Source organism: Panicum virgatum, chromosome 1N (assembly GCF_016808335.1).
Source record: "Panicum virgatum strain AP13 chromosome 1N, P.virgatum_v5, whole genome shotgun sequence".
Lineage (NCBI taxonomy): Eukaryota > Viridiplantae > Streptophyta > Magnoliopsida > Poales > Poaceae > Panicum > Panicum virgatum.
The window spans coordinates 60192019-60216089 of NC_053145.1; the positions used below are offsets into that span (position 1 = coordinate 60192019).

Genomic DNA, 24071 nt, shown 5'->3' on the forward strand with positions numbered 1-24071 from the left:
AAGCTTTTCCTTTTTGCTTCGCAGAGCGCGCGCGGCGTGTCCGTGGCGCTTCGTCGCCTGACGCAGGCCAGGGCGACGCGCGGCGCATTGATCCGCGGGCCGCCGTCCGTGCGACGGCGGGTGGCGCCCAGGCACTCGGCAGGCGCCAATTCCATGCGCCTCTCTTCCGGAGGGACCGTTCGCGCGGCGGTGCAACAACGTACTCCGACCCGTGAGCGCGCTCCAACGAGCGGCGGGCGGAGTTGCGGTGACGGCGGCGAGGGTGTGGCCGGGCGGGGTCGGGGTCTCATCTCATCCCCCGACCAGGGGTGGACGGTATTTCATTTACCGTCCACCCCTGGAGTCGCCGGAGCCATCGGATCAGAAATGAGCCGCAGGATCCGAGAGGGGAGGAAGGCGGGCCGGCGTGTCGTATGGGCTTGAAAGCCCAGGAAGCACCGAAGCAGCCCAGTGATCATTGTAGGCCGCCGTCTCGTGATGCGCTGTGAGTGCTGAAGCCCCCCGCGCGCGGGCCGACGTCCTGCGACAACTCAACGGGCAATGGCGAACAAAGCGCTGGCTGCTGGTGGACAAGGCCACGAAGGCGAGGGCCAGCTGGTCGCCTCGCCGGCAGCCTCGACGACGACGGCTGCGGTGCCGCGACGGCCAGGCACGGCGACGGCGGGGCTCGCCCGCGGCCAGGGCGGCTCCTCCCCGTCGACGGCGCGCAGGCCCTGGAGCTCGACGGGAGCCGCGCGTTTCTGGCCGGCGGTGGAGGTCGCTCGGCGCAGGCCACAGGGAACCGCCATCGCTCGCTGGGCGTGGCCGGCAATGCTGGGGACGAAGACCCCACGGCCGCGCGGGGAGCGAGGGGGCTCTTGTGCTGGCCGCCGCGCAGGCGCTGCGCACGGCCGCCATTGCTCGGGGCGCAGGGAGAGGGTGCTCCGCGCCGCAAAAGCCATCTCCATCCCGGTGGGGCCGCGCGCGCAGGAGCTCACCAGAGCACGCGTCAGCTCTGCCGGCGGCTGTGCGCAGAAGCTCCCTGGAGCTCGCGCTGGGGCTCGCGACCCCGGCCCCGATCTCGTCGCCAAATCTCGCGGCGGGGGAGATCTCGCGGCTCATTTCTGGGTGGTACACAGAGGAGAAAGGGAAAGGGAGATGAGGGGAGATGGCCATGGCACTAGCATCGCTGTCACATGATGAACGCAAGCAAATTATGCTTAATTGATTATTCCCCCAGATCATCTTCTTGTTTTCCAGCTAGAGAAACCAAACAATCAATCACCCCCTCCCCTAACTTGAGGAGCCATGGCCATCCACCAAACCAGAGCTCCCTCTATGCCCCGATGGCCGGGTGATAGTATGTGTAACACCCCAGGTGTTAATCACCTATAATTAAAATTAATCACGGGCTTAACTAGCTAATTAGTGATCTAATACTTCGGGCACAATCGAGGCACCAAAAATCGACTCAAGTTCAGTCCAATTTTCTGGAGCATGGGAAAACCCGGATACTCCGGATTTCAAACCGGAAATTCCAGATTTGCCCGGATACTCCGGATTTTTCTTCCGGATAGTCCGAACCTGGAGTTCTATATCACATATTTTGGTCCTTTCACTGTTTCCAAACGGTAACACACTCCCTTATCCTCTTTTTCTCTCTTCCTCACGGGCCCTCACTCTCCCCTATGCCCTAAATTCAAACCCACCACCTCAAATCCATCTCAAGGCCAAGGAAACCTCAAATCATCGTGAAAGACTCCCTTCCTTATGTGTTCCACCTTGGGGTGGCTTTATTTTCAAGTTCTTTAGGCAAGAAAGGCGGGCTCAAGATATGTAAGCTAGGGCTAAATGGATTGATCGTTCTAGGATGTTTTAAGCGATTTCTTTTGGGTCAATCATCTCTATACGAGTCCCTCTAGGCCTCTACTAGGGTCTAGAAGGGTTTCGATTTTTGTAGGTCGGTTTTGCTAGGAATCAGAGTTTCAGTTTTTGGCCGAAAACTGTGAAGAACTCGGATACTCCGGGTATTAACCCGGACACTCCGGAAAATCCGGGTATTCCGGATATAAAATCCGGATAATCCGGGTTCTGCAGAATTGTTGGGCGTCGGGTTGGTCGGTTAGCAGTATTTACGATCGGTTAAGGTTTATTTCAAGTTACAAGTTATATTGCATGCATTCTCATATCATATGCTTACGTGTAGACGCCGACGCCGAGGGAGCCGTGTACGAGGTGATCGTCGGGCCACAGGAGCAACGAGGGCAAGTTCAGCAGGAGAATTGTGAGCACCCGGCCCAAGACCCAGCTGAGCCCAATGTCGAGCAGCAGCCCGAAGTCAAGCCCCGGTGCATGCCCTATTATTTCAAACTTATGACACCTATATATGTCTTTATTACTTGTGCATTAGGTTTAGAAATTTTTCTGGAACCCTAGTTGCATGATCCCTAGGTTTCCTGGAGTTATACTAGTATGTATAGGACGGTAGAAATGCTATGCTTAATAAGATCTCGGTAGAAGTCGAGTAATTTCCGGTTACTTGCGAGATATAGGACATATTTATATCCAAGTACATGAGTTATGGAATTTGAGATGGAAATTTGGAGACCGGGCGGGGAAAGGTTAGCCCCGTCTGTGTCGGTTAAGGACCGTTCGTTGTCTGGCCCTGTGATTGAGTTTGAATTGTACTAACCGCATACCGGGAGTAGGAGGTAATCGAAACCGGTAAGCCTAGTACTGCCTAGCTTCGAAAGTACAGGACTCCATCTCACCAACGCTCCGGCACATTTCATGTATCTCATGAACTCAGTTTTCATGCCCGAGCTAGATAAGTTTGTCGTGGTTTTCATTGATGACATTCTTATATTTTCCAAGAATGAAGAGGAGCATGCGGAACATCTTCGCATTGTGCTACAGCGTCTGCGGGAGCACAAGCTGTATGCCAAATTCAGTAAGTGTGATTTCTGGCTCACGGAGGTCCAATTCTTGGGCCACATCATTTCGAAGGATGGAATTTCTGTGGATCCTAGCAAGATTCAGGATGTCCTGAATTGGGAGGCTCCTACCTCTGTTCCTGAAATTTGGAGTTTTCTCGGGCTAGCAGGACATTACCAGCGTTTTGTTTCAGAATTCTCGAAGATTGCGAAGCCTATGACTGAGCTACTTAAGAAAGGGATGAAATTTAGTTGGGATGATAAATGTGAGCAGGCCTTTCTGACCGTGAAGAGACTTTTGACATCTGCCCCTGTCTTAACCCAACCTGATATTACTCGACCCTTCGATGTATATTGTGATGCATCGGGTACAGGTTTAGGTTGTGTCCTCATGCAAGATCATCAGGTAATTGCTTATGCTTCCAGGGCACTCCGGCGACATGAGGAGAATTATGCCACCCATGATTTAGAGCTAGCAGCAGTGGTTCACACTCTAAAGATCTGGCGTCACTATCTCTTGGGTAATCCGGTTCATATATACTCAGACCACAAGAGCCTCAAGTACATTTTTACCCAGAGCGAGTTGAATTTACGCCAGAGATGGTGGTTAGAGTTAATTAAGGATTATGATCTGGAGATCCATTACCACCCAGGAAAGGCAAACATTGTTGCCGATGCGCTGAGCCGCAAGGCAAGTTGCAACTGCACCTCAGCCACACCTGTGCATCCAACTTTATGCCAGGAAATGGAGAAGTTGAACTTGGCCATGGTAGCCGAGGGCACTCTTGCTAACATTGCCACCACTCCAACACTTCGGGACCAAATTATTACTGCTCAGAGAAATGACGTGGGCATGAGCAAGATCAGACAAAGACTCAATGAAAATGATCCAAGGGTCCAATGTTTTCGTCAAGATAGCGAGGGAGTGTTATGGTTTAAAAATCAACTAGTGGTACCTAAGGACTTGGAACTTCGAAAACTAATCCTTGATGAAGCTCATCTCTCTCGGTATTCGATCCACCCGGGCAGCAATAAAATGTATCAAGACCTGAAGCAACGGTTTTGGTGGACAAGGATGAAGCGGGAAATTGCCAGATATGTGTCTGAGTGTGATATTTGTAAAAGGGTGAAGGCGAGTCATTTGAGATCAGCCTGTCCCTTGCAGCCTCTGAGTATACCATCATCGAAGTGGGAAGATATTAGTATGGATTTCATTGTTGGGCTTCCCAAGACCTCAAAAGGGTACGACTCTATTTGGGTGATTGTGGACCATCTCACAAAGTCAGCCCATTTCCTACCTGTGAAGACCATTTATCGAGCACAACATTATGCTGAGTTGTGTATCAGTCGAATCCTCAGTCTGCATGGGGTACCTCAGACTATTATTTCTGACCGTGGTGCCTAGTTTGTTGCACGCTTTTGGGAGCAGTTGCACTCAGCCCTTGGTACTTAGCTCGTTCGTAGTTTAGCCTATCACCCTCAGACTGACGGTCAAACAGAAAGAATCAATCAAATTCTGGAAGATATGCTGCGAGCTTGTGTACTCTCTTATAGTAAAAAGTGGGATGAATGTTTGCCACTCGCAAAGTTTTCTTACAATAACAGCTATCAAGAGAGTATCAAAATGGCTCCTTTTGAGGCATTATATGGACGGAGGTGCAGAACACCATTGAATTGGTCGGAAGCAGGGGAGAGAAATTTCTTTGGCCCTGATATAGTTCATGAAGCCGAAGAACAAGTCCAGACTATACAGAAAAATTTGAAAATTGCACAATCCCGCCAAAAGAGTTATGCGGACAAGAAACGATAAGCTATCTCATTTCAAGTGGGAGATCATGCCTATTTGCGGGTATCTACAATGAAAGGGGTCCAGCGATTCGGGATAAAGGGAAAGCTCGCGCCTCGCTATGTTGGGCCTTTTCCTATTATTGAGCGATGTGGGCCGGTAGCATATCGCTTAGAACTTCCTGCCCACTTATCCGCAGTTCATAATATATTCCATGTCTCCCAGCTCAGGAAATGTCTCCGTGTTCCAAGCATAGTGATTGACATGGAGAAGTTGCAACTAGAGCCCGATCTTGTTTATCCAGAGCATCCTATCAAAATTGTGGATCACAAGACTCGGGTCACTCGCAATAAAATCAGCCATTTCTATAAGGTTCAGTGGAGCAACCACTCCGAGCGGGAAGCTACTTGGGAAATGGAAGAATTTCTTCGATCCAAGTATCCGGAGTTATTACAAGTTTATCAAGGTAGCTAAACATTCCACTTCCTTTTCAATTTAGTATTTTCATTAAATCTCGGGATGAGATTTCTTTTAGGGGGGAGGACTGTAACACCCCAGGTGTTAATCACCTATAATTAAGATTAATCAAGGGCTTAACTAGCTAATTAGTGACCTAATCCTTCGGGTACAATCGAGGCACCAAAAATCGACTCAAGTTCAGTCCAATTTTTTGGAGCCTGGGAAAACCCGGATACTTCGGATTTCAAACCGAAAATTCCGGATTTGTCTGGATATTTAGGATTTTCTTCCGGATAGTCCGGACCTGGAGTTCTATATCATGTATTTTGGTCCTTTCATTGTTTCCAAACGGTAACACACTCCCTTATCCTCTTTTTCTCTCTTCCTCACGAGCCCTCACTCTCCCCTATGCCCTAAATCCAAATCCACCACCTCAATTCCATCTCAAGGCCAAGGGAACCTCAAATCATCGTGAAAGACTCCCTTCCTTACGTGTTCCACCTTGGGGTGGCTTTATTTTCAAGTTCTTTGGGCAAGAAAGGCGGGCTCAAGGTATGTAAGCTAGGGCTAAATGGATTGATCGTTCTAGGATGTTTTAAGCGATTTCTTTTGGGTCAATCATCTCCATACGAGTCCCTCTACTAGGGTCTAGAAGGGTTTTGATTTCTGTAGGTTGGTTTTGCTAGGAATCAGAGTTTCAGTTTTTGGGCGAAAACTGTGAAGAACCCGGATACTCCGGGTATTAACCCGGACACTCCGGAAAATCCGGATATTCCAGATATAAAATCCAGATAATCCGGGTTCTGCAGAATTGTTGGGCGTCGGGTTGTTCGGTTAGCAGTATTTACAATCGGTTAAGGTTTATTTCAAGTTACAAGTTATATTGCATGCATTCTCATATCATATGCATACGTGTAGACGCCGCCGCCGAGGGAGCCGTGTACGAGGTGATCGTCGGGCCACAGGAGCAACAAGGGCAAGTTCAGCAGGAGAATTGTGAGCACCCAACCCAAGGCCCAGCTGAGCCCAGTGTCGAGCAGCAGCCCGAAGTCAAGCCCCGGTGCATGCCCTATTATTTCAAACTTATGACACCTATATATGTCTTTATTACCTGTGCATTAGGTTTAGAAATTTTTCTGGAACCCTAGTTGCATGATCCCTAAGTTTCCTGGAGTAATACTAGTATGTATAGGACGGTAGAAATGTTATGCTTAATAAGATCTCGGTAGAAGTCGAGTAATTTCCGGTTACTCGCGAGATATAGGACATATTTATATCCCAATACATGAGTTATGGAATTTTAGATGGAAATTTGGAGACCGGGCGGGGAAAGGTTAGCCCCGTCTGTGTCGGTTAAGGACCGTTCGTTGTCTGGCCCTGTGATTGAGTTTGAATTGTACTAACCGCATACCGGGAGTAGGAGGTAGTCGAAACCGGTAAGCCTAGTACTGCCTAGCTTCGAAAGTACATGACTCCATCTCACCTCCTGGGGTAGTTGAGTAGTCGCAGAGAAATGGGGATGCATGTATTTACTTTTGGTGGTCTCACGTTGAGCTCGGCTGACCATATGATGGTGGGGCGGTCCTGTAGTTCGAGGCGGGGAGGGGAATGGTTGGTGCGTGTGGTCCGACGGGGCATACACATGCCGTGTTGGTTAGGTCCACCTTACAAGGTTAAATCGGATCGATTCGCCGTCAGTCGCTCTCGGATATGAGCACCTTGATCGCGGCACCGCATCGTAGTAATGCTTTATGGAATATAATTGATGGTTGGAAATTGTCTATCCTGAATTAATATTCTATATTTGATATGGTTGCTTAGAAGATGCTAATACTAGTAGCTAATTTAAACATTTAGAATATGGAGCTAAAAGTTGAAATTAAGGATTCACTTTAGAGGCTTTTTCTGCAAAATAACCACCAGCCAAATGTCTTACATGTCTAGGTATGTGGGCTAAGGTATACTCACTGTTCGGGTAAGTCTTGCTGAGTATTAGTTGCTCAGGGCTTTGTTGGAAAAATGATTTCAGGACCCGCACACGTAGACTTCTGTCCGTGTTGCGCCAAGTTTGTTCGACTTGACGCGGAGGGGTGGAACGTCAAGGACCCAGGCGCGTAGTTTTGGAGCGTATGGAATTGCACACTCGTGGGCTGAGTGTGTAATTCATTCCCGTCCTTATATTTTGTAGTGGGTAGATTCCACATTTGTCAAACTCTGCATAAATGGCAGACACACTTGTATATTATTAGGTATTTCGAACTCGGCTTGTAAAGTAAATGTTTCATAGTGTATGGTGTTGTAATTTTTTTAAGTATATATATATTTTAGTATGGTGTTTGTATTTTTAAGTAATGTGTTGTGCTCGTACCATCTGCGCTCACCTTCGTGTGAGACTACCGGTGTTGTTTCGATCAGACTGTGGGTTGAGAAAGGATCGTCAAATTAAACCATTAAGCTAATGCGTCCGATGTGTTCAAATGACGGCCATTACGCTTAATTAGAGTTTTAATTTGACGGTTCCGTCACATGAGGCCCCGCTGACCCACCCGTCTGCGATCTTCTTGTAGGCCGCCTCCGTGAGGTGGATGCCGTCCCAGCTGAGCGACGCCGCCGGGTTGCCGCACGCCGACACGCCGGCCATCCCGCACTGCGCGCCGTTCTGGTAGTTATACTTGCCGCCGCCGGCGCCGCAGCAGGCCCGGAGGTTGGTGCTGAAGCCGGAGCTGCCGGGGCTCCGGACCATGTCGTAGACGTGGCTGTAGAAGTCGGCGTACATGATCCGGGCGCCGGGGTACCGGCCCTGCAGGCTCATCACCTTGCTCTGGAGCAGCTGGTTGAGGCGGGCGGACAGCGCGTTGAAGCGCTTCAGGCAGCCGTACTGGTCGTAGTCGCCGGCGTTGGAGGTCTGGTACAGCGTCAGGTAGATGGGGAAGCACCCCACGGGGAGGACCCCCGGGACCACCACGTTCGCGGCGCCCAGGGCGATGAGCTGCTCCGCGCCCTTGCCGATGGCGTCCACGATGGTGCCGCTCTGCCCGCTCGCCTGCTCCGGGGAGTAGCCGCCGAAGGTCATGGCGTTGCCGGCTGCGGACCCAGCTGTCGGAGAGGGAGAATAGAGGAGATCAGGGGCACGACGGACATTTCGCATGTATTTGCTGACTGTGCGTCAGCGTGTTACGCCGCGTGCCCTGCCACGTAAGTAAATGTGGTAAAAATATAAGAGTCACAAAACAAGAATGCTAAATATGTAGGTGTTATTTTAAGAATGATAATTGAGCGAGTGACATATGTTATAATGCGTTATAATGGTAAAAATTAAAAAAAAACCCGGACGGCTGCGCCGCGATCGAGCCTCGCGCCCTGTCCGCGATCCGCTCCCAAAACGCCTATGAGCTCGATACCCTATTTGGAAACCTGCGGCGCATCGCCTTCAGTTTTGGCGTCTTGCCATTAATTTGTTCGGTTCATCCAGCTTCAGCTTCCCATATGATCTGGGGGTGGGTACCTTAAGAAGACGGATAATTACCTGGCGAACAAGAAAAGGAGTATCTACGGCTGCATTAGAAAAGAAATTGATGGAATGGACTTTCCTTCTTTTTTTTTCTTTTTGCCTGTTCTAGACGGCTAGACCACATCACCGTAAATTAAAATAAAACCCCGGCCCGCCCTTCCGGCCCCATCCCTGGTCTGCCCGTGCTCCGTCGACATGCAAATCCTCCAAAGGCGTGCCTTCGGTTCCCAGAGCTGGCTCCGATCTTCCTCGGTTGTGCCGCCGGTGATTGGCTAAATTCAAGGTTACCGCTTTCAATGTAAGACTCGTCTTTTCGAACAGCACTTTGTACCCATAAACGCAACTAGTAGATCCCCTGAAAACAGTCTGCATAAATGATGAATACTTAGTTTTGTTAAAAATAACATCACTACGACATTTCCAAACAGAGCGAGGAGATGAACCTTAGGCCCTTAGCGGCTGAGCCCTGAGCAGGAGGGCTTTTTCGGGCGAAAATTCCTACCTATACCCGTTCCCGTCGGGCGATGATGGGAAGCAGCGAGGTCCGCCTACGGCCGTGACTCCTGGCCGCCGAGTCCGGCGGCGTGGGCGGCACTCCCAGTCGGCCGCGTGCCCGCGTGCGGCGTGCCTTCGCTGCCCTGCCCGTGGCAGCGTCCGACCCCGAGAAGGCAAGAGGAGAGGCGGATGATGGAGGGCGGCCGGAGCCGAGGAAGACGGGCGGCGGCGGCCGAACCCAAGAAGGGGCGAGCAGTGGGAAAGGAGGAGGCCGGAGCAGCCCACGGCCAGGCCGGGCGGCTGCGGCGTTCAGCGTGCTGCCACCTGCGGGCTGCGGCGTGCTTTTTTTTTGAGTAAATTGCACCCATCATACAACAACTTGGCACGTGGGTGCAAATTGGTCCAACAACTTGTAAAGTGCTCAATTTAGTACAATAACTTGATAGCTGTGTGCAGATTGATCCAACAACATAGAAAATGCTTAATTTAGTACAATAATTTGGTAAATTGGTGCATTCACAATTCAAACATTACACGATAATATATTTGCTACCGTCAAGTCACAAGAAAGAGTATATTCACGTCAGAACGTATTATTTGATCCTAGATTTTTGTGTCGCAATGGACACCAAGAATTTTATTAACAGAATAAATTAAATATGATTTTATTAAAAACAATATATTATTTAACAACCATTACAACAGCAACATATTAAGCAAAGTAGATGAACGTCAATAATTCTTAAATTTTATAATGAAAATTTATTGATGGTGATCCAGTTGTTGCTTTTCAACTATGTACATTTTTTATTAGTTTAAATGCAAACAAATTTTAGAATTACACCATTAGAATCACTCAAACACTGAAGTCGATAAGAGAGACACTGAAACCTTAGGTTTCTTCTGCGCTTCTGCTCATTTATTCAATAATGCCATGTTTGTTTCTGTTTATTTAGCTCATTTTTCTTTTCTAACGAATATATGAGGCTTTAAAAATATATATACCAAGCTCCTAAAAGGTATCAACGTATTGGCTTTTTTTAGTTTAACAGTGCATATAATCAAATATGTCAGAAACAGTGAGGGTGGATTTTTCAATATTGAATATCAAATTAAATAGATTAATTAAAATTAAATCACTATAAAAAATAATTAATGTAAAGACATAACATTAATTTCTAAACAGCGAGGGTTTTTATCCTGACAAAATACATTGCATTGTATAGGTGCAGCACAAAATCAATGGTCAAATAATACTTAATAATTTTTTCTAACATGAATATACTCTTTATTAAGACTTTGCGTTAGTTATATTGCCGTGTAATGCTTGGACTGTGAATGCACCTATTTGCCAAGTTATTGTATTAAGTTGGGCATTTTACATATTATTGGACCGATCTGTACCCACCTATTAAGTTATTACACTAAATTGAATATTTTATAAGTTGTTGGACTAATTTGCATCCACCTAACAAGTTGTTGTATGGTGGGTGGAATTTACTCTTTTTTTTTTTTGAACGTGACCTGCGGCGTGCTTGACTGTGGGAGTGTGGGATCGGGGGATCTGTTTTTTTTTTAATCACTCACGGATAAGGGGATCTGCTGCCTTAGCTGTGGATAACGCGGTGGGTAGCTAGGATTTCAATGGGCTGGGCCGCGTATCATCTAATTTACTGGGTCTTTTACATTTTGAGTAATCTAGTAGGTACCCGAAGCGAGAATTTTTTACTTGTGATCTACCACCGATAAAAATTCATACACATACCTCACCTATCGGGTATGAAACCCGTGAGTACCCGTACTGCAGGCACAATTGTCATCCCTAAGCACTTCTGTCAATTGAAACTCAACGCCTCAACAGCTCACCAGGTCTCTTCTTCTCCGACGCCGGCCGGCCTCATCATCCTTATCAGGTGCCGCACGACGGCACGACTGATGAGGTTACCTTACCATTGTTATAGTTCGCTGTTGTCAGCCGTCGGCCTGCAAGCGGCCCAGCCGGCAGCCCCTGCGCCTCTCCGTTCGTGTACACGCTGCTGTTTCGCGTCCATCGCATGTGTCTTAAAATCGTTTGAAGGGCAAGCTGTCTTCTTTCCGTCCGATTCTTTTGCATCCAAAGAGCAAAGAGCACACCCTGCCAAGACGGAGGCCCTGGGCTTGGTCGACGGTACGGTCCTCCATGTGTTCCCTTGCTTGGCGCGCTGCAAAGATAGCTCTTGATGATTCTGAACCCGCGTATGACGGCGGCAGCTCGTGTACGTGTTTGATCAGTTGGACTCACTACTGACTATACTGTTGACTTCTTGTCGAGTCGCGCGCGAGCATGGAATGTATGCCCAGGCCCAGCAGTCAGCGACTGCAGCAGATACGTGTTTTTTTTTCTCCCAAACGAGCAGCACTGCAGCAGGTGTCTGAACATCCTACTGGACCGTGGACGCAATGTCAGGCTGTCGGCCCACAGTTTGCCGCCGTGTCAAAAGAGGGGAAAAAAAGGTTAGGAGTGTAGTATTGCATACGACGGCCGCAGTTGGGCCTCGAGAAGATCCAACGGTTGTTGCCATTTGCAACGCGGGAAACGTGTCTCATTTTCTAGTTGTGTGATCTCTCTCTGTGATTGTGAACGGCCGAAAGCGCCACCGTGTCTGACTTAAAAGAAAGTTCGATTAGACTTGGGCAGGAAACCCTGATTGGGTAAACTAGTTACTTTCCCCACAAGTAACCCATTTTCTATCTTTTGGATATAATATTTTAAAAATTCTTGTGTCCTCAATGACAATGAGGACGTTCAGTGTGGCTTCACGCCTACCGTAGTGTTGCTCGAAAAGACATACAAAACGTTTCTCAACTTTATCAATGGAAGACTTGGGAAATGCTTACGAAGCCGCGCAATCTGAAGAACGTGCAAAACAGAATTTCTGAATAAAGTCTCTCAACGTGTAACGTCTAGCGGTAACTGTAGTAAGGAAAACCAACGATGCTACATTTACAATTACATTCGAAATGTTGAAAAAAGAAAAGAAAAGGAGTCTATGTGCAGGTGATGCAAGACAAATGAAAACCACACATAGAAAACGGGGGTCAGTCTTTCCAAGGCCATAATAACCTCTTGGCTAACAATGTAATTAGGAAAAATATAGTTTGTAATCTATGTCTAAAAGAGACTATTTTTGTTATGATATATTTGCAACACATGGCATTTATTTTGATATAAATCTACTCTGTCATTTTCTAATATCCAAACTCAACACATATAGTATGTAGTTTGTAGTCTATGTTTAAAATCGTTGACTTTGGACAACCCAAAAACGTCATTTTCGTTCTGCGATAGGAGGGACTATATATTATTATTTTTTCTGAAAAGAAACTATGTATTATTAATCGAAGAGAATTTTGGGTGCTCAATATCAAAATCGCGATATTTTTTTTCAATCTAAACAACACTTGTATCCATGATTGAACTTGTGGAGTAGACGACGACTTAACCTATATATGTTCCGATGAAAACGTTTTAAGTTTTTCAAATAAAAGAAAAATTTCGCAAACATGTGAACGCCTCTACTGACCCAAACGCAACATAGTAGGCCTTCACCAGTGACGCGCATGCACAAACCATCAGACTAGCTGACAGCAGCCGGCGGTATGTCGGCACTCGGCAACGAACTAAATCGGCGCGATCCATCTCTTTCAAGTCTCGCGACTGCGCAGTCTGCAGTTTGCTCTGCTCGCCTTCAGACTAGTTCCTAGCTAGTAAAAATCATGCCACTACTATTACGTGCCTAGTACAACACTACACCACACGCGTAGCTTGCATGAATTTTTCACAAAGCTTTAAGCTTGACCTATATATACCCGTGCAGATCGATCGCTAGGCATTCAGCGCAAACAATCAATAAGCTTGTCATCGATAGCTAATTAACAAACTTATTAGTAGCCTTCTGTGATCCAAGCCTGTATTGGAGACTACTGCGTAGCAGGGATCGGAGCTGCAGCTAGCGGCGGCCTATTCTTTCGTAGATGGCCACGATGAGCAGGCTCGTTCTGCCATTGATTATGGCAGTGCTGATGCTGTTGGCGGTGTTGGCGTCGGCGCGGCCTCTCGAAGGCGAGAAGTGGACCGGCGGCGAGACCGCCGCCTCCTCCTCCGGCGAACATCCTATCATACAGTTCTCCAAACACCTGTACCTGCAGCAACTGCCAGCAGGCTCCTCGTGCAGGAGCAATAGCCGAAACAACCCATGCCGTCCTTGAAAGGTAGCAGAACCAGCACGCTTTGCATGGTACGACGTCAATAGATGAAGTACGTACTAGGTTGTTTGACTGTGTGTGTAGTATTTTCTCCGTGTGATAATAAAATCCATAGAACAACACAATGTGATGAGAATAATAAAGTTTGTTTTCTTAAAAAAAAGGTTTGTGTTTGATTTCTTATCATTGTAAGCGTCGATGAATTGTACTACTTGCATATCGCTTGAATAATAAAGTGTTTGGTTTGTTTGGAATTGGATCTATATATATCTATGTATTATTGCTCAAGAACTTCGACACATTTATTTGTGATGGGTAATTTTATGAATGAAAATAAGTTCGGATATCCATATAAGTCAAGAATTTTAGTAGCACCTCAGGTTTTGGGTTCGACTCTCCATAAGAGTGATTATTTTAGGATTTAACGGTGTTGTGCTTTTAGTGGTAGGCGATGCTCTTGTCGATAGCGCAACTTCTCTGGTGACTTCGTCAATCTCGTGAATTTGCTAGCTTAGTCTTCGAAGATGTTCATATGGATAGGGTTTGCGTACTTGCGTTCATAGGAGTGAGTGTGCATGCGTTGTGAGTGTCTGAGTTGTACTGAGTGTAATCAAGAAAAAAAAGATAGATACTAATTTAATAATATAAGGATCACCTCGCAATTGAAAAAAAAGGAAAATGCATGGACACTATATATAGTGAGTAGTGACCAAGAAAAGCTCACAATTGACTGATTGATCATATATCTATTCAAGAGAATATGTTTCCTATAATCTATACTATAAGAATCCATGACAATTAAAACAATTCTCACCAAAGCTAGCCCACATACTCACCTCACAAACCCCACTTTTGGGCCCACCTAGAAGCACCAAATGTTTGACAAGGGAGAATGGTAGACTGTAAACCACGCGCCCTCTTGTTGTTCACGATCCCGCGCCCCCCCCCCCCTCCGACAATTTTTTTTCACCCGCCTGTCTACCCACCCGTCCGCAAATCACGGTTTTTTTTTGCGGCTCCGAGATCGCGCGGTTTTTTTCCCCGGCCCCGAGATCGCGCGTGCCCCGCCCGTCCGCTCATCGCGTGGCCCGTCCGCTCTCCGCCCTCGTGACGCCGCTGCCCTCGAGTCCACGTTCCCTTCGCCCGCTCTCCCGTGACGCCGCTGCCCTGCTGCCCTCGAGTCCACGTTCCCTTCGCCCGCTCTCCCGTGACGCCGCTGCCCTCGAGATCGCGAGTCGGAGCTCCGTCCTCGGAGCGGCGGCGCCGAGATCGCGCGTGGACCGGTCGGTCGATCGCGCGTCCGAGCTCCGCCCTCGTCGCGGCGGCGACAAGATCGCGGGTCGAACGCGCGTCGGAGCTCCGTCCTAGGGCGGCTTCACCGAGGTGGACGATGCGCTGCTTCAGCCGCTCGATGTGATGCGCGTCCAGGGTGAACGTCTAGCGGATGAACCGCAGCCGATCTTCTTGAAGAATCGAGGGCGTCGTCGCCTATGTCCTTTTTCCGGTTAGAAAACTGATCGAGTTCTTGATACATACATACATACATACATACATACATACATACATACATACATACATACATACATACATACATACATACATACATACATACATACATACATACATACATACATACGTACGTACGTCGGAACGCGGAGCCCGCGGCTAGCATCGCTTCGGGGACGTCGCGCCCTCGATCTCGCATCGAGCTTCGGCGCGTCGGACACCATCTTCGCGGCGGACGCGGGGTCGAGCGTCGGCACGTCGGAACGCGGAACACGCGCCTAGCATCGGTCCGGGAGGACCTCGGCCACTGATCTTGACGTCTATTGGTAAGCCATACATGCCTGGATATCGTGAACCCTAACCTCGTCTACATCGCCATCAACGGCAGGAAGCTAGGCGACGTCACACTCCCGGACGACGGAACAATCAAATCCCGCGTCTGCGCCGTAGTCCCATTAGCTTGAATCCAATTATTGGTTTCTGTGACTCCCATTAGCTTGAATCCAAATATTAAATTTCAGCAGACCTTTTCAGGCCTTTTAGCGTCATGATATAGCTCCATCTTTACATCAGATGCTTCTTTGTGAAAACCGAAATACCAAGCATGAAAACACCTTCTCTTTTCTCGTTCTTAAGATGAGCCAAGTATTTTTTATGTCATCGTGTCAGTAAAAGTAGTCCTTCCATTAAAAGATCGGTTGCTTGCAATATAACACGTTTAAAATTGCATCTTTTTGGTACATTGGTTAAAAAATGTATGGAATACTGTGTGACAGCATTCATTCCAGTTTTGCTATGCCAGCTCACTGAATTTTTATTTACCTTTTTATTTTTGTTTCTGAGCTTTGCTGCAATGAATTTAATCTTCTGAGCTTTTCAGAAGACAGACTGAATTTTTATTTACCTTTTTATTTTTGTTTCTGAGTTTTTCTGCAATGAATTTAATCTTCTGAGGTTTCCAGAAGACGGACGTCCACTACGGTGATCACGCCGGCGACCACAGTCTACGTTGATGGCGCGACGCGGCGGCGACGAGCATCGTGTTCCTCTTGGGGATATAACCAACACACAGAATAGAAGCACTGCTCCTAAGAAGAGGTCAAGAGATTTGGAAGACGGTGAGTATTGTTCGACTACCTGTCCACATCCCAAATTGTCCAAAACCCTAATTGACCACCTTTCTTTGTTAGATGTTGATCTAGCATCTGTTAGGCGGCAAAAAGCAAGGGAACGTTATGCGAGTATGCCGCGGGAGAAGAAAGCAGCACTTAATGCAAAGAAAAGAGAAAACTATCATCGACGACAAGCAGAGAAACGAATAGGTCAGCTAAATGTTGTTAGATAATTTGTGAAATTTAAGTACCAAAAGATATTGTGTGATGCATGAACTATGGGAGATGTTGATGGCAGCAATGACAGATACACCCCAGACAGGAGTGCCCCAGTCAGGAGTGTTATGTGTTCATGAAGATCCATGTTTGATGGGGACACCTCAGTCGGCAGCGTTCCACATTGATGGGAGTGCAGGTTATTCATTTTTTTTCCTATTTTGGTTGGTGAAAGGTTGGTTAATTCTAATTGATGGTGATAGGCATGTCATGCACCCCATCTTCGGCACTGTTGCATGTGGATGGAACTACAGTTTCATGTATCACTATGGGTGTTACTGCAAGTGAGCAAGATCACGTGCTCAGGAGTCAAAATACAGCAGGTTAGTGCAATGTTCTGTTGCTAGCTTATTCCAGAAAACTTTTATACCATATTATGTTGTGTGGTTGTGACATAGTAGAATTTATTGACGTCAGCATTGATAGATACACCCCAGTCAGCAGTGGTACAATTTGATGGAATCCCATGTTTTATGGAAACACCTCATACGACAGGTTAGGGTGTTGTTTTTTAATACTTTGATTTTTGAAAGGTTTATTGATGCTGTGACATGGTGGCAGGTTTGTCGGGTAACCCACCTTTGTCACTGTTGCATGTGGGCGGAACTGCAGTTTCCGATAAAACTACTGAAGTTGGTTCAAATGCCACCATGCAGATGCCCATTAATCGACATGGACCTGGTTTGTCGAGTAATGATAATAGTTGATTTATATTTGATCAATTCTTGGAGACCGTGTTCGAGTGTTGCAACGTACTATATGCCCTTGTTGTGCAGACGTCCTACAAAATTCGCCTATTGCAGATGATTTTTCAGATTGGCTTGCTCGCAACAATTCATATTTTATAACAGCTCGCGGCAGTAACATGCCTGCTATGCTACAAGGGAACGCCGAGAACACAGGTAAAGTTAGCTTGTTGTTATTTCTTGCATCCCCCACCCCATTTATTTTATTGTTTTTGACAGCTGTTGGCGCCATGGTCTCACCTCTAGAGGCAACAAAACAAAAGAAAAGGGACAGGGAGCGAATGAAGTTTGCAACAATGTCAAATGAGAAAAGAATAGAAAGGAACATCAAACAGAGGGAAAGATACAATAGTAATAAAAAAGGTCTGTATGATTCATTTGGTAAACTTTATCTTTATATTACGCAGTAAGTTTTGTGTGACATTAGATAATTAGTTTATTGTATAGATTGTACAATGCAATACACATTTAAAAACTTTGGTACAGTACTCATGTTTTTCTTTTAATGAATATGACTCTGGTATTTGGGAACCAGATGAAAACGTTGGGAAACCAAACTATGACTCTGGTATTTGGGAACCCGATCACAAGAAGGTACTTTTCAATATTTATATTATTTTATTATTAAACAATATATAAACATATGTATGAGTAGGATACTGTATATAACCATGATGGGTAAATTAATTGTATGTTTTATGTGATACAGAGGAGGATCTGGATTGCAAAGAGCTGGATGATTGTGAATTTGATCTTGATGTTCTCACGGATGACAAAGCAAGAGTCTACTATACTAATGGTACGGTTGTCTATCGACGAGATGATTTATTGTTATAAAATAATAAATCAATAATATATGAATTGTTTAAATCTAACCACGAACGTGTTAATTTTTCCAGATGGTCAGTTCAGGACAATCAGGGAACCAGAAGCGGTTATTTTGGACAGTGATCCTTACGAAAGAGTATACAATGATCTACCTGATAAACATCTTGTGTTGAGGAAAGTGCCGATATGCGAGTATTGTGGTGCTATAAGGTTTCCAAGTGAGGGTCCTGGTTTTTGTTGCAGGCAAGGGAAAGTTAATATAGTGAATACACCAGTTCCTGACGATCTGCAGCGCCTTTTTACAAGCCAGACAGATAGGGATGCCTTGTATTTCAGAAAAAATATTCGGTATTTTAACTCTCATTTCTCTTTCACGAGCTTTGGAGCGGGTGTGGATCATCGGGTCGCTACTGCAGCTGGTGACTATTTTAGTGCCGAAATACTTTTGTGTTTTATAAATTATAATAAAGAATTTACCGCGGTGTTTTATGTATATATGTAGGTACTGGTATCTTACTTTTAAAGTGCATGGTCAGATTTATCACAGATTGGACCAGTTGAGACCGGGAAAAAACGGTCCGCATCATATGTAGTTGTACTTCTATGACACAGATGAGACCCTATCACATAGAAGCAAAAGATCACCCCATCTTGATTCAAGACTGATTCGTACGATTCTTCGAATCCTCGATAACAACCCATATGTTCGTGTCTTCAGGAGTGTTGGACAAATGGAAAATTTGGACGAATTGAGAATTGAATTGAACACCAGTATTTCGGTTGATCAACGAAGATATAACGCACCTGCTATGGATCAAGTTGCGGTTATCTGGCAGGATGGCTCTAATGAAAGAACTAAATTTAAACGGAGTATTATAGTTTATCCAAATTCTGGTCATCCAAAATTTATACGGGCGTACCATGGTTGTTACGATCCGTTAGCTTACCCTATCTTGTATCCCGGTGGTGAGACTGGCTGGGAAGACAAGAGTATATTGCTGGAGAAAAAACCGACAATACGCTTTCCCCGAACTAGAAGAAAGTATACAAAGCGCAAAACTGATGGTATGACATCTACATGTCCATCTCGATTATTACTTGTTGGTTAAATTATTTTAACCATTTCTTAAATAAATTTACTAATATATTTCTATTACCGTATTAACAGATAGTCATATTGCTCCTTCTAAAAGGGCAAGAAAATCAGATGTCAAGCAGAATCAAGTACAACCAATCAGTCAGATGACACATTCAGGTTGCAAAAATATAATCATTTTTTATTCAGTCATGGTTAATAATTTTTTGGCATTTACAATAACACTTATTATTGTCTTGTAAATTTATAGCTCCTTATATTTGTGAGGATGAGGAGGAAGACGACATCTGTGACAACAACATGGCTGAGGATGGTGATGGAGGTAAACTTCATATTACCATGTTGTTCAAAGTAATTTTATGAATGTTCGTTTAGCTTAAATACGGTGGTTAATTTTTATCAGTGTTCTTATCCTATTCTTATTATTTAAAAAACTAGATGGTGGGGGTTCGCGTCTGCATGTTAGTGCGAGGGAGTATTACTACTATATTATGCAGATCCGCAATGATGTTTTTAATATATTCCTTCATGGTGGAAGGCTTTTTCAGCAATGGATAGTGGATATGTATGTGAAAATTGAGAGTATGCGACTAGTTTGGTACTCCCATCCAGACCACCAGAAAATTAGTAGGGGAGACCTCTATCAGGTATAATAAAATTTATTCATATCATATTTCAACACTCCGTCGTTTTTATTTAATGTGTTGATTGATTCAAGTTGATATGTTTTCAATAACAAGGTATAATGGACACCCTTCTTGCCGGTGAGAATAGGGGTTTGAAGGCTGGTAAATTGGTTGTTTTATCTAAAAATTTCCCCGGAAGTGATAGAGATGTGCAGTGCAGGTTCATGGATGCAATGTCATTGGTTGCTAAATATAGAAGGCCAGATTATTTTTTAACCATGACTTGCAACCCCTACTGGCCAGAGATCATAGAACTTTTGCTGCCTGGTCAGAAACCTCAAGATAGACCTGATATTGTGACTAGGGTTTACCATGCCAAACTCATTGATTTTCATGATTTTGTGATTAAAAATGGTTTCTTTGGAAAGGTGGCAGCCTGGGCACATGTTACTGAGTTTCAAAAAAGAGGTTTTCCGCACGAACATTTCTTGCTTATAATGGAAAGTAGTTCAAAGCTTAGTGGGCCAGATGATTTTGATAAATATATTTCTGTAGAACTACCGGATGAAAAGAAATATCCTCTTCTCCATGAACTTGTATGCAAACACATGATGCATGGACCTTGTGGTGTTCTAAATAAAAAGTGTGGTTGCATGCAAGATGGTGCATGTCGTTTCAGGTACCCTAAACAATTCAGTGAGACCACTTTACAGGGAAAGGATGCATATCCTATATACAGAAGAAGAAATGATGGTCACAAGGTTTATGTGCGGGAAAAATGGTTGGATAATAGATGGGTTGTACCATATAATCCTACACTCCTGATGAGATATAATTGTCACATCAATGTTGAAGTTTCCAGCAGTATTAAGAGTTGCAAGTATCTATATAAGTATGTATACAAGGGTATGGATTGTGCATCATTTTCAGTTGCAAATCATGATCAGAATGGAGAGATAAAGATCAATGAGATTAAACAGTACATGAAGGCACGGTGTATTACGTCTATTGAAGCAGTATACCGACTCTATAGGTTCCCGATGTATTCTATATATCCTCATGTTTTGCCGATGCAAGTTCATCTTCCAGGTATGCACATGGTTCCATTTAAAGATGACGACAACCTTGAAGATGTACTGGAACGAGCTAGAAATCAAAGATCTATGCTAACAGAATTCTTTAAAATGAATATTGAAGATCCAACTGCACGGAGATACTTATATAGGGAATTTCTAGAACATTATACATGGAACAAGACCAAAAAAAGTTGGACTCGTAGGAAAAGGCAGTTCCAGATTGGAAGGTTGGTGTATGTGTACCCATCTGAGGGCGAAAGATTCTATCTTCGAGTTCTTCTGAATCATGTTCGAGGTCCAACATCATTCATATCAATCAGAACAGTTCGTGGTGTTGTGAGCCCTACTTTTAGAGAATGTTGTGAGAAACTTGGTCTTGTTGAAACAGATACGTCACTCGACAATGCACTTAGCGAAGCAGTAGCTTTTCAGATGCCATGTGCTCTCAGAAGAATGTTTGCTACTATTATGGTTTATTGCGAGTACACAAACATTCGTGCCCTCTAGGACAAACACTTTGAATCAATGGCTGAGGACTATGTGCGTGTTCATGGAAATTCTTCAAGTGTTGAACAATTTGTCCTTAGGGACATTGCGGATATTCTCTCCTCGATGGGTAAAGACATTAGAAATTACGGACTGCCACATATGCATCAGTCTGGTAATATATTTTCCCAACTTTATTTGTGATGCTGTGTTGCTATTATTATTGTTTATTGTATACTTTTACTGATAATTAAAATTTTGGCCGAGCAGGTGACACAAATAGGGATTATTATAGAGAACTAACTGAGGAGAGGAAAATTGTCGTATCTGATGAAGATATTAAATTAGCAGAGTCTCTCAATACTGAGCAAATGGAAGGTTTTAAAGAAATTTTTGATCATGTCATCAGAAATAAAGGGAAAGTATTTTTTGTGGATGGTCCTGGTGGGACCGGGAATACATATCTTTACAGGGCTCTTTTAGCCAGAGTTCGATCCACGGATCGCATTGCAGTAGCTACAGCTACATCCGCAATTGCAACATCCATCATGCCTGATGGTCGTACGGCTCATTCGAGGTTCAAAATTCCCATAAAGCTTGAAGATAATTCTATTTGCAACTTTACCAAGTAAAGTGGTACAGCTGCATTGTTACGTGAGGCGTCTTTAATTATATGGGATGAGGTTGCGATGACACGAAGGCAGGCTGTGGAGACACTTGACAGGTCGTTACGTGATATTACAGGAAATGATCTACCTTTTGGGGGCAAAGTTATAGTGTTTGGAGGGGATTTCAGACAAGTTTTGCCTGTTGTTCCTAGAGGTACTAGAGCACAAATATGTGATGCCACCTTGCTTCGATCCTATATATGGGATGATATCAAGATAATACAGTTGAAGCAGAACATGAGGGCCCAGAATGATGTATGTTTCTCGCAGTTTCTATTAAGAATTGGTGATGGAACAGAAAAGACCTTCCCAAATGACTATGTGGATATGCCGAATGACATTATGCTTGAGTATAATGATGATCAGTCTATTGATACTCTCATCGATCGTGTGCTTCCGAATCTAGCTAAGAACTGCACTTTCGTCAGTTACATGCGGCAGCGTGCTATCTTGTCAACAAGGAATGAGTATGTTGATAGCATCAACGTGATGATGATTGGGAAGTTTCCTGGAGAAGAAAAGGTTTACTACAGTCATGATTCCGTAGATGATGACTCAACTAATAACTATCCTCTTGATTTTCTGAACTCAATTACTCCAAATGGTCTTCCTCCGCACGAGCTTAAAATTAAGAAGAACTGTCCTGTCATACTCCTTCGAAATTTAGATCCTCATCATGGACTGTGCAATGGAACTCGACTTATAGTGAAGGCTTTTGAGGACAATGCAATTGATTGTGAAATTGTAAATGGACATCATGCTGGAAATCTGATTTTTATACCAAGGATACCATTGTCTCCATCAGAGGATATTTCACTACCTTACAAGTTTAAGAGAAAACAATTTCCAATAAGACTCAGTTTTGCAATGACTATAAATAAAGCCCAGGGTCAAACTATCCCGAATATTAGGATATATCTTTCAGAGCCTGTTTTCTGTCATGGACAACTATATGTTGCTTTATCCAGAGGTGTTTCGCGTTCTAATACATGGATGTTGGCTAAACCTAACAAAGATTTGGATCCCATAGGTAGAAGGACAATTTTTTTTTTGTTTTCAGAGATATTTTGCAGAATTGAGAAAACAACCATTCATTTTTCAAGTCATGTATCTCACTAGATTTATTCATTTTTAATTTAAACCCAATGCTGTTGGTTTAGGCCAAGGCGTTAGAAATTCAAAATGACAGTCTAATTTTAATTTGTTTTGTTTTGTTTCATGCCGCCATGACAGTTGGAGTCCCTAAGATGTGAAAGGCGTTGGGAATCCTCGGCTATAGTGGATAGGGCACATGAGTGCCAATTTCAACCTTCAAATATATTTGACAAGGGGGCTTAACGAGCCAACAGCCTTGAGCATGGCGTCCCTCTCCAGTTGGCAACACTCTCAGCTTCTAATTTTGAAAGATGTGCAAGTGAAAGGATCTTAAGATGCCTAGAGGGGGGGTGAATAGACAATCTGCAATTTAAAACACTTAACAAAAATGTCAGACACAGACCAGCCCGGATACTCCGGGTATAAGCCCGGATACTCTGGGTTTGGTGGTCCCGAGTATCCGGAGTTATTTCTGGAGTCTCCGGGTATGAACAACATGGAAGAAAACTGCAGAAATCTGAGTACGAAAAGTAGATCGAGCTAAAGTAAGAGTACCAGGGGTTCCTTAAGGTTGATATCCTACAAATAGAATTCACTAGAAACTCATGAGTGAGTAGATCGAGCTCAAACCCTAGAAATGAAGTCTCACAAGCAAATAGCAATGAAATCAAGTAAACTAACACAAATGAGACAAGGATTTGTTTCCCGAAGTTCACACCCGAAAGTGCTACGTCTCCGTTGAGGAAGGATTCGAGAAACGGTGCTCAAGAACCCCTATGCTCCTCTTCCAAGGGCGAGATCACCTCTCAAGCCCAAGGTTACTTACTATGGATTCCTCGGCGAGGAATGGAGCTTACAAACTTCTTGTGCAGCTCACAATCTTGATTGAGCAATCACAAACACGCCTAGCCGTCTAGGAGCACAAGGCTCCAAGAGTAACAAATTTGAATCCGCGGGTTTGACCAAAACCAAGTGCTCAAGAGATGGAAATGAGGCTCACTAGCACTACTCCTTGCTCTTGCTTGCTTCTCACTCAAATCCCTCAAGCGAATCACTCAAGAATGGAGAAAGGGAAGTGAGAGAGCTCTTTCTTGGCTTAGGTTTGAGTTCAGCTCGTCAAAGTGGCAAGTGAGTGGGCTGAAGGGGTA

The 24071-nt window shown here is 44.8% G+C and overlaps 2 protein-coding genes across 7 annotated transcripts; one reads left to right on the forward strand and one right to left on the reverse strand.

The window, feature by feature from the left end:
- Window positions 1-7654: 7654 nt before the first annotated feature.
- LOC120653737 (GDSL esterase/lipase At1g28660-like) lies at window positions 7655-8235 on the reverse strand. The gene has a single exon (XM_039931414.1). The coding sequence runs from the start codon at window positions 8228-8230 to the stop codon at window positions 7655-7657; it is 576 nt and encodes a 191-aa protein (XP_039787348.1). The 5' UTR covers window positions 8231-8235.
- Window positions 8236-14598: 6363 nt separating this feature from the next.
- LOC120657179 lies at window positions 14599-22627 on the forward strand. 6 transcript variants are annotated; one of them, XR_005668102.1, is made up of 18 exons: window positions 14599-15240; window positions 15877-16032; window positions 16105-16236; window positions 16325-16441; window positions 16506-16625; window positions 16729-16797; window positions 16864-16992; window positions 17079-17204; window positions 17268-17411; window positions 17584-17642; window positions 17758-17847; window positions 17948-18295; window positions 18379-18941; window positions 19045-19131; window positions 19223-19294; window positions 19411-19619; window positions 19713-21335; window positions 21431-22627. XR_005668102.1 is itself a non-coding variant. In XM_039935448.1 (12 exons), the coding sequence occupies exons 2-12, from the start codon at window positions 15927-15929 to the stop codon at window positions 18047-18049; spliced, it is 1194 nt and encodes a 397-aa protein (XP_039791382.1). In that variant the 5' UTR covers window positions 14601-15240; window positions 15877-15926; the 3' UTR covers window positions 18050-18365. The 6 variants fall into 6 exon arrangements, 1 of the variants encoding a protein (XP_039791382.1); XR_005668099.1 differs by having other exon boundaries at window positions 14601-15240; window positions 16720-16797; XR_005668101.1 differs by having other exon boundaries at window positions 14601-15240; window positions 16720-16797; window positions 16864-16983.
- Window positions 22628-24071: the final 1444 nt, after the last annotated feature.

What these genes read in the sequence shown, in the direction of transcription:
- LOC120653737 (XM_039931414.1), bottom strand. Translation starts at nt 8,230, where the DNA reads ATGACCTTCGGCGGCTACTCCCCGGAGCAGGCGAGCGGGCAGAGCGGC.
- LOC120657179 (XM_039935448.1), top strand. Translation starts at nt 15,927, where the DNA reads ATGGCGCGACGCGGCGGCGACGAGCATCGTGTTCCTCTTGGGGATATA. An exon ending in GGAAACACCTCATACGACAG is followed by an intron (nt 16,798 to 16,863) that starts GTTAGGGTGTTG and finishes ACATGGTGGCAG; the next exon opens with GTTTGTCGGGTAACCCACCT. An exon ending in AGGGAACGCCGAGAACACAG is followed by an intron (nt 17,205 to 17,267) that starts GTAAAGTTAGCT and finishes TGTTTTTGACAG; the next exon opens with CTGTTGGCGCCATGGTCTCA.